This window comes from Diabrotica undecimpunctata, unplaced genomic scaffold (assembly GCF_040954645.1).
Source record: "Diabrotica undecimpunctata isolate CICGRU unplaced genomic scaffold, icDiaUnde3 ctg00002348.1, whole genome shotgun sequence".
NCBI lineage: Eukaryota > Metazoa > Arthropoda > Insecta > Coleoptera > Chrysomelidae > Diabrotica > Diabrotica undecimpunctata.
Window position 1 is genome coordinate 5,047 of NW_027313518.1, and position 10,976 is coordinate 16,022.

The 10,976-nt window shown below is 35.5% G+C and overlaps 2 protein-coding genes across 3 annotated transcripts; both read right to left on the bottom strand.

The window, feature by feature from the left end:
• Nucleotides 1–405: 405 nt before the first annotated feature.
• LOC140431960 (uncharacterized) lies at nt 406–897 on the bottom strand. Its single transcript, XM_072519827.1, has one exon. The coding sequence runs from the start codon at nt 895–897 to the stop codon at nt 406–408; it is 492 nt and encodes a 163-aa protein (XP_072375928.1).
• Nucleotides 898–3,239: 2,342 nt separating this feature from the next.
• LOC140431958 (UPAR/Ly6 domain-containing protein crok-like) lies at nt 3,240–10,065 on the bottom strand. 2 transcript variants are annotated; one of them, XM_072519826.1, is made up of 3 exons: nt 9,916–10,065; nt 4,089–4,256; nt 3,240–3,552 (listed from the first exon to the last, which is right to left on the bottom strand). In XM_072519826.1, the coding sequence occupies exons 1-3, from the start codon at nt 9,968–9,970 to the stop codon at nt 3,272–3,274; spliced, it is 504 nt and encodes a 167-aa protein (XP_072375927.1). In that variant the 5' UTR covers nt 9,971–10,065; the 3' UTR covers nt 3,240–3,271. The 2 variants fall into 2 exon arrangements, with proteins under 2 accessions (XP_072375927.1, XP_072375926.1); XM_072519825.1 differs by lacking the exon at nt 9,916–10,065 and adding an exon at nt 8,697–8,838.
• Nucleotides 10,066–10,976: the final 911 nt, after the last annotated feature.

Genomic DNA, 10,976 nt, shown 5'->3' on the forward strand with positions numbered 1-10,976 from the left:
TATTATACATGTTAAAATAAATGACTTTAAATATATATATATATATATATATATATATATATATATATATATATATGTATATATATATATATTATATATATATATATATATATATATATATATACATATATGGGGTTAGATACATAGAATTTTCCTACACCACCGGTAGGGGAGTGATGCGACAGGTTTTGATTCGTATTTTCTATTGTAAATTCATTGAGAACGCGCGCGTGCATTGTGTGTAATAATTATTATAATCACAGATCAACCAAGGAGTGGGAAAAGTTAATAGACAAGGAAATGTTAATTAGTTTAGTGGAAGATAGGCCAGTCCTTTGGGACAAGACGCTGGATAAATAAAAAGACAATACTGCAAGTATTGCAGGTTATTATTTAATTAACATTCTAAATAGCTTCATCCTGCCATGAAACTGATCCAGCTTTGGGCATAAAATAGTTCACGAATTCTGTTCGAACTAAATTGGCAGTATTACCACCTATTGTTCTTACTTCATGGGTTAGGTTTTCGTAACTAAATTCTTCAGATACGTTATTATCACTGTTTGAGCCCTCCTTGTCTTTTATAAAGTTGTGTAGAATAGTATATGCGTTAACAGTCCATACAGCTGTTGTTTTATCGATGTCTAAAGGCCGATGGAATATTCTCCACTTATTATCTAAGATACCGAAGGCACATTCAACGTATCTCCTAGCTCTAGCCAAACGATAGTTGAATATTTGCTTATTTTTGTCCAGATGCGTCCCGCCAAAGGGCCTTAATAAATTTGCGTGTAATCCGAAACCTTCGTCTCCAATGACCACATAAGGAACTCTCGTTTCTGAGTCTCTTGTTAATGTGCATGGTGCTGGTATTTGTAGACTGCCGTCTAGCATCATTTTCCAAAATGTTGTCTCCTTGAATGTTGATGAATCGCATTCTTTTCCATAAGATCCGACACTGGCGTATACAAAGCGATAGTCGGAGTCTACGATCGCTAATAATATGATGGAAAAAAATCCTTATAATTGATATACAGTGAACCACTATTTAGTGGTTTTTTAAGTCGGATATGTTTTCCGTCGACAGCTCCGAGCCAGTGGGGAAAATTAGCTTTTTTGTTAAATCCACTTGCTATCTGTTCCCATTCGTCGACTGATGTAGGAAGTCGCATAAATTTTTCACTTAAATTGTTCCATATGCATTTTGAAACTTTTTTAATAATATTGCTAACAGTCGAAACATCAACGCGATACGTGTAATGAAGATCTTCAAATGAACACCCGGATGCTGCATACCTGAAAATAAAATTGTTTTATACTTGTTTTAGGAAAATTTGTTATGAAAAAGTGGAGACAGATGAGAGATGCCTGGGTGAGAACACTAATAGATAAAAAGAATTGCAAGACGTCTGGTTCCGCTGTCTCAAACACAAAGCCCTACAAATATCATAATCAGATGCTGTTTTTGAAAAAAGTAATTGCTGCTGGTGAAACACACGAAAGCGTCTCTGCTAAACAAACTGAAGAACACACCGAAGATGACACCACTACATCGAATGAACCTACAAACGAAGATGACAGTGTGACTACAATGACAGTCAAAAGGACAAACAAAATCTAAGAAGTAGCTCCCCTGCCAAAACGCAGAGCACCAGCCAAATAAAATTTAATGAAATTGATGCCAAAATGATGAAAGTAGTAGCAAATACAAATTGTTGTTGAAATTTGCAGGTAATTCAAAGAGACCTATTAAATTATCTCTAAAAATTCCACACCAAACATTTATTCTCATTTTATGTTATGTTGAAAATGTGCTTCTCTGACGGCATGACGATTTTCGTTATTCCAAATGTGACAATTTCTCCAGTTATAAACGCCTCTACGTGTGAAAGTGACTTCATCAGTAAAAATAATGTTGTTAGCGAAATTGTTATTGGCACTTGTCCTGTCCATAACAAATTGTGCAAATTCCATGAGTCAAGTAAGATATGTTGATAGCAAGTTCTGCGCTGGTGTAAAATGATAAACGTCTGGTATTTAACTAGGTTCATTAGTAATTCTTACTACCACTCATCCTCCTGCTTCACTGTAATTATTTTTGGACGTTCAACAGCAGGAATAAAGGTCAATGGAACACCAATGAACAACATTAGATATGCAGACGATACTATCATAATAGCAGACAACCTACAAGACCTCCAAAAGCTAATGAACAAGATAGTTAAGTATGCAGAAGAATATGGATTATCAGTAAACATTAAGGAAACTAAATTTATGAGGATATTAAAAACCGAAAATAATGATGAAAGCCTGACAATTAATGGTAAAACTTTAGAAAAAGTTAAAAACTACAATTATCTTGGCACAATAATTAATCACACAAACGATTACTCCAAAGAAATCAAAGTTCGAATAGAGAAAGCACGAACAAACTTCAATAAAATGAAAAAAGTACTTTGTGCAATAGAACTGAAATTAGACTTGAGAGTTAGGCTGGCAAGGTGTTATATTTTCTCGACTCTGCTTTAGGGGATAGAAACATGGACACTTAACGCGTCGACTACTAAAAAGTTGAAAGCATTTGAATTGTGGATGTATAGAAGAATCCTGAAGATATCATGGACCGAGCATGTAACAAACAACGAAGTCATGAGAAGAGTCAACAAAAGAATGGAAATATTGGAAACCATCAAGACACGAAAGCTGCAATAGCTGGGGCATGTTATGCGTAATGAAAGATACAACATACTTCAATTAATTATACAAGGGAAAATCCAGGGCAAGAGAAGTGTAGGAAAGAGAAGAATCTCATGGTTGCGTAACTTGAGGGAATGGTACGGATGGTCATCAATCGAACTATTCAGAGCGGCAGCATCTAAGATCAAAATAGCCATGATGATTGTCAACCTCCGTCGCGGAGATGGCACGTAAAGAAGAAGCTGAAATTAACCTACCTCCAGACTTCACCATCCATAACATGCATCTGAGCGCATCTTTAATCTTGCTGGACTAAGTCCATGTCTCTCATCTATACATCATTACTGGATATATCACGATTAGGTACAAGATCTTCTTTGTATTCCACTGACAACTCTGAACGTAAAGAACTTTAGTAGACTGAAATAGTTATATTAGCTGTCAACCTCACTTTTGTTGTTTACGCCTCTTTGTCATAAATGACATGCTTGCTGTAAGTATTTAAATGCACTTTGGAAGGGAAAGAATAGAATAAAGAAATATTATTTGTTTATCTATATTTCAATATCTTTATTTAGACTGTGAGAAGTTGTGTTAACATTGTTAATAAAATAGCAATACACATTGATGTATCCAAGTTAGAAGCAGAATTACATCCATCCTTGTCACTGCAAGGACAATATTTGGCGTTACAGTTATGGCACAGAATTGGTTGTTTACAATCTGGACTGCTACATTGATGCATCACCAAAGCATTATATTTATCCTTATCTACACAAGTGCCTTGTTCACCATCTGGATTTATGTGATCTATACTCATTGCGCAACTTCTTATTATTATCTTTTGACCATTGACTAAAAACAATTAATTTTTATTAATAACAATATTAATCATATTTACAAAAACAAAGAATAAACACTTTATATAAAGCATTTTTGAAGCGAAGCTTCTACACTGGCGTTGTATTAGGTATTAGATGGTATTAGGTATATCCCGCCACTAGGAGGTATAAGAAATGAAATACAGCACCGTTAGGCTGGTAGCTAACTGTGGAAGTATATGTCTCTACTAGTGCATATAAAATCAGTTTTTAAAAAGGTCATTACAAATGGTTTATTTAACCAGCAAATGTGATAAACTTAATTAATTAATATACTATTAAAAATCAAGAACATCTTTCAAATTCAGAACAAAGGTATTCAATGAGTTTCATTCTTCTGATAATATAGAGTCGAAATGGAAATGTACCAGAAAAATATATGCGACAAATGGAAGAATTCTTTCTATAATTATAATTTTTTTTATACGTTCATGCATTTTGGTATTATTTGGTTTCTCAACACAAAAAATCATAACGAAACCGATTTTGTTTAATAAATTCTATACTTACTTGTCTGAATAATTTTCATACAGGTAGAGGTTTGTAGGGGTATATCGGTGACATCAAATCCAGGTCTAAGATAATTACAATCTGTGATAGAAAGAGTTTTATTGTTAAACTCATCTCCGCAATCTGGGTTCACATCAGATCGACAGTCCCAACATTTTATGGCAGTACCTGTCAAGAGTTATCGTTGTTAATACTTTTGAAAAAATCTTTAATACCTCGATTCAAATGACATTTTGCATCGAAATACCTAAAATATTGGAACCTACAGTTATACGATTTACAGTGACAATATCGATTGTAAATATAGACGTAGGTATGTGATAAAATTTCAGAATACGATATATGATGCAATCGTCAGAATGCGCCCATTTAAAACTATGTATTAGGGTAGACTGGGTAAGGTTGTAACAATTTTTCTTTAGTGCTTCATAGCACAACTATTATAGCTGTAAGCAACGATCAAAGTCTTTGATGTGAAGTAATATTCATTTGTCTTTAAATTAATGTCAAAACCAATAGTTCAAGTAAAATAGTTTGGAGGGAATATGTCATTTAAATAAGTGTGTGCGATTGTTACAACCGACCCCATACCAATGGCGATTGAAACACGAATAGGGGACAGTTGTAACATTCAAAAATAATACATAAATCACACATATAAAATCAGTTTTTTATTTTTAATCTGATTTTAATTTATAAAAATTATCAAACAAAATCTGAGTTTAAACAAATTATATTTTCCTATATTTAATCAGACTCATCACAGTTGTGGCATATATAATATTTACTCCCATCAGTACAGGCCACGTGAGACCATTGTTTGCGGCTACCTTGGCACTGAATCCAACTGTCTCCAGATCGACTCGCTGAATAGGTCTCTAAGAAAATAAGACAATATTCTTCTTCTGATCATGATTCTAATGATGTATTAATCTTCATTTTCTTCGCTTTTCCTTTCCCTTTATTTTTGATTTCCGTTTCAGTAGATGATCCGAGTACTTTTTTCTTTGTTTGTCTATTTTTCAACCGTTTCTGTCGCTCTTCATACTCCTTTCTAGCAGCTTCCTTTTCTAGAATATGTCTGTAGATAGCAGACTTTTTGGTTTTTCGACCTCAGTTTCCTAGTTTTCTAGGTGGAGCTTTCGGGTAAGGCCGTAAAGTCTCAGGCGAGGACACAGACTGCTTGCTTGTAGATGGTTCTGATGGCTAACACAAAACAGCATCACGAGGAGAGATGTCTGATTCCAGATTCATTGTAACAGCTTGCCATTCTTGGCTAGGTTCTAGAGATGTTTATCTAGACGGTGTTTTTGTTGCTTCGAGCTTAGCTATTTCAATTGGTGTAAGCATTTGATGGTCAATGATTGTTCCTTTTTAGCATTGGCTGGGCGTACTATAATATTTTAATCACTGTTAGTAAATGGCTGCGATGCAGCCTCTTTAGTTGAAGCTCTATTTTCGGGCTCAGTTGGGCTTCATGCGCTGAATGAAAGTGAATCCTCATTCAATAACGAAGGTGATAGTGATTCATCATCAGGTGGAAGTCTGATGTTATGTTGATTAGAAATGCCCACCTCTTCAGTAGCATTTGAATTAGACGTGTCTGTCGCGAACGATGCCGCAAAATCAATTTCTTGAAACAATCGCGGTTGATTGGGAAGATCCTTGTCTTTCGAAACCCGTCCTGGATATTCACCTGAGTGAGAGCAAGTAGCATTGCAATAGTTATAATATCCGGTATGTCGTAAACAGTCATGACATTTCCTGGATGATTTCGCATCCAGGCATCACAGGCGGTATTAATGGCGTTTTTGAAAGGCATAAACGGATCTATCTAAGGGCTGTAGCTTGTGAGAGCAGTGGGGCGGAAATGACAGTAATACTATCCCATTATCTTTGCCAAAAACCTAAGGAGTTGATATGTATATGGCACGAATGATTGACTAGCACCAATAATATCTTGGTCTTCGCTAAAAACTCTGTTATGAGCCAAATATCCCATTTTAATATTTTCCAGCTGGTCATCTTCATTGACTGCATCTTTCTTTAGCTTGTATCTTAAAAGAGAAACATTAACGCCGTACTATCTGCTGCTCTTCTTAAGAAGCACCTAATTTAATGCGTTCTTGTACAACAATATGTCATTTCACCCTCTCGAGGTGTTTCTTGTGAGTTGCCTAGGCATCTGTAATACAAAAATAGTGCCTATAAAATTACAGTAATGTTAAAATTACTGTTACAACCGTCCCCATGAAAATCGTTACAACCGTCCCCATCCTCCTATTTTGATAATAAGACTGTCGCAAGCACGAAGTAGCATAACCTATACAAAAACATATAAGCTTATTATAATCTTAGAATATAATATAATAATATTAATATTTAAGTTATAACAGAAAGAAATCGTCAAAAATACTTACTTTTGGTTGACAAAACACAATGGATCTCACTGTACTGTAATTACCGCGCGAAAGGTGATACATCACTGGAGAATAGTGTGAATCGTGTCAGGCCACGTTTTCTACGTATCCCTTCCCTTGTGCCCCTCGCCCACCGAACACAGTATCGATAATATTCCAGTTGTTACAACCTTACCCTGTTACCACCGTATCCAAGAAACAAGTAAAGTACCTAGGAGTGACAGTGCACCAGAATGGAAAATGGGAGGAGCACGTGCGGAAGGTGGTCCGGAAGGCTGCGAATAGTGCGGCTGCGCTGGGGAGGGTGATGCTTAACATTGGGGGAGCCAAATCCAAAAGGAGGAGGGTCTTACACGGTGTTGTACAGTCGATCGTCCTCTACGCGACACCAGTCTGGAGCGAGGCGTTAGAGGTAACGGCCTATAGGAGGCTCATGACACAAGTGGACAGAACAAGTCTGTTGCGAGTGGCATGCGCCTACAGGACTGTGTCTGCGGCAGCCTTGTGGATCATCACTGGATGTGTTCCGTTGCATGTTTTGGCGGTGGAAAGAAAAGTGCTCTATGGGAGAAGAGGCCCAAACCTTACTGTAGCCTAGAGAAGACAAGAAAGGGAAAGGTCAATTGAAGGATTGAAGAATGGAACAACACGGAGGATGTGGCACAGTGGACGAAAATGCTGATCCCGAACATAAGAGATTGGGTGAACTGTGGCCACTGACAACTGGATTATTTCCTGACGCAGATGCTCACAGGACACGGATGTTTTAGGGCCTACCTCTCTAGGTTCGGAAAAGCTGGCACAGATGAATGCCTATACTGTAGATACTCGGACACTGTAACACATACGATGTTAGATTGCAGCAGATGGATAGAGGAAAGGAACAGAATGAAGAGAGAGAGACAGGTGTGAATTTTGTTACAGTGAGAGAAATGATTGAGAGAATGATTGAAAATAAATCAGGTTGGACTAAAATACACAGCTATATCCGTGCAGTGATCAAGAAAAAGGAAGTGGAAGAAAGACACCTGGACCAACGGCAAGGATAAGAGTGAGAGATGCTGGAGGTTGAAGTTAGAGAAGTGGGTCACACTCATCGAGCAAAAAGACAAAAGAGGGAATGTAAAGGTAGTGGAGGCAAAAATATTGTTAGACAGGAAGTGCCATCTTGAGAGGCCAAATTAAACAAGGAAAGAGAGTCTTTCCTTGTTTAAAAAATCAAATTTAGTTGGGTTATGATATTATTTGTCCCAACTGTCACATGAAATCTTATTTATATTGAAGTTTTTTAACAATTGTTTCACATTTTAGACTGTTATCGTTAATATTTAATTACGCGCTACCTGGAACGAGATAAGGAGCCTCCTTTCTGATGAATGAAGTGTGGATATGTATGAATGGAGAATAAATGAATAAAGGTGGTGCTTCGGAAGTGATGCCGGCCTCACAGCGGCCATTCCGCTTTCGGATCGCTGGATGACAGAGGAAGGTCTGATTTAGCAGGTAGGTGTTCGGCGTAGACTCGGCGACAAGAGGGCATCTTAAAGTACCTCGGAAACTATCGCCGAGAGTACGAAGAACGAATCCTGCACTAAGGTCAGTCAGGCGGCGTCCTGGAGTGAGATGTATTTTGAAGATTCCAGACGAAAAATATATTCCAGACTATAAAGACGAAAAAAATTTTTTTTATTTTTTCTAAATAGAAACCTTAAACTTATTAAAAAAAACTACTTACAAGGCGCCAACTTTAAAGAGCTCTAGCTCCCTTAGGAAGCATTTTCGGATTAGGCCAATTGCATTAAATCGTCTTAAAATTATCTGAGGAATCGCCGGTTTTCGTTTGTCAGGAGAGTTTCTGGACATCATGTATAAAGGAATACATACATGTTCTTAAAGGTACACCTTTAGGACTATCACAGAAACCCTTGGATCTATACACTGGGGAACACATTGTTTGATGAGTTAGATCTGACACTTGTTTTTTACTAATTTGGGTCCTTTGAATCTGAGAATAACCTCAGATCTTGTCTATCACGTCAATTTTTTAAACTACAGGTTATCCTCAAAAATCATGCATATAAAAGAACATAAAATAAAACGTACCCAAATCTACAGTTTACAAAACATTTAATGCAAGTTAAATCGAGTTCGTATAAATAAAATTGTTTAATTAGTGAAGAGTACTTACAAATTAAGACAACACTTGAATGATCTTTGGGCTTGCGCCAAATCATAGGTATACCAAATGGAAGTTTAGCACGTGTTCCCTTGGTCCACATCCGTAAACCCTCAACACAATGTTTACACACTTTATGAGGTGCCTATGCTTTATCTTGATCACCAAGTCTCACTTTAAAATAGGCAAAATATGCTTGTCTGACGAATGTACTGATGTTTGTCCTTTGATTGGTAATGATAAAACTGCCACATATATAACAAAACGAATCGGAACTGCAAATGTAGCCATAAGGAAACGTTTCAGTTCAAACACACTAAGTAGGTCACTTAAGTAAGTTCACTAAGTAGTTCTACACACTTAAGGAACAAAATACTAAATGCTGCTAACCAACACACAATTTTTCACCACGGTATAACAGACTTAACTGAAGTGAACACGGTAAAAGTCAAGTCTAGACCAGTTGCAGTTATCAGCGCGACGCGCTATCTCAGAGTCATGCGCCCCACCCCCATATAGAACGAACGTGACGTGATAGAAGAAAAGTAAAAACAGTTTTGAAATCAGCACGCCTAATTCTATAGAAAACAGCTAAAAAATCTAACTCAATAGAAATTGAGTTCCAAATTGTTCCCCAATGTAATAAATGCAATGAAATATAACCTCCTACTACATGGCAACATCGCCGGAAGAAATGGCAAAGGCTGAAGACAAAGATCCTGACACCAAAACCTCAGTTCCGTAACAGTTTACAGCTAAAAAAAGCATTACTGTAGTTCCGTCTCAGCGCTGATCATTTTGAACCGCTGCAAATAAAATTATAGCAAATTATGATCACCAACGTTCGATAATTGGATGCAGTACTAGAAGAAGATTCAGTATTTTTATAATTTTATTAAATAAATGACTGATATTAATATTGATTTTTTTGCTAAGCAAAGCCCAAACATTTTAATGTTTGATAAAATTTGATTTATTACTATTTTGAAGATATGAAAAATTGTAATAAAAATACCTTATATCGATTATAACAGAAAACCTAGCCTTAATAATTTTTCCTGAATAGGGATAAATGTTTAACATTTATATCAAAAATCTTCTATTTGTCTAAAAAAATATAGGATACTTTAAATCAACTGATTTCGAATATTTCAACGTTTACGGAATATACTTATCAGTGCACTATAAAAGAAAAAAATTATACCTGGTATACTCATTATAAAACACTTACCGTCTTTCACGAAAAACGTAAAAAATAAACCTAAAAATAATAAAATGTTGCCCATTTTTATCTTAGCCAACTTGTTTGTGCTTATGCGTCGATTAAAACTATTACATAACTATTATATTATTACGACTTATAATACTTTTGAAGAAACTGAACAAGGTCAAACTGAATTCTGCTTGCTATTAGTATTCAGAAACTTCAGTTATGATTTCCATACTTTTAATTAATTTGTTTTTAACATTTATGTTCTATGTTGTATCATATAGAAATATATTTTTTTTTTGTAGGTAAAGTTTTCGATAATTTTATAATTTCCATAATACGTATACAGAATTCGTTTATAATATAACGGATATTCTAATACCAGAAAATCTGTTTAGACATACAGGGTGTAATATACAGGTAATATACAGGGTGTTTCAAAAAGGTATGTCGTAAATTAAATCACGCATTATGGGGACAAAGATAAATTGATTGAATCCAACTTACCTTAGTACAAAAGTGTACACAAAAAAAGTTACAGCCCTTTGAAGTTACAAAATACCTAAAAATTGTTTTTTTGCATTATCTCCTAAACTACTTGACATTTTGTAATAAAAATGGACACGTTACTTTCTTGTTCTGAAAGCATTTTTCAAAATTTTATGAGGGGTGTGCAGCCATAAAGCCCCCCAAACATTTCAGTACGTTCAAATCAAATGAATTTTGTGGGGTCATTAGTTTAACACATTATTTTTAAAATTTTTTTGCTTCTTGTCACTTTTTCGAAAAACTAGTTTTTTCCTAGTTAGCCATAAAATTACAATTAGTTTCTACGGATAAAATAATTACAAACAGTTCCATCAATAATAGTCAATAATTTGAAGCTATCATTTATTGTGTGAATAAGATTAATATTGAAAATTTTAATATTACAATGGCCTACACATTTCAGGAGATTGCAGATATGCATTTAACTTTGGGTAAGTTGGGTCAGATTAAATTATGATTTCAATAAACTATCGGGAATATCGTAGGTGAATGTCAAGGAAATAGTGCAGCAGCCGCAAGGCGTTATGCAGTAA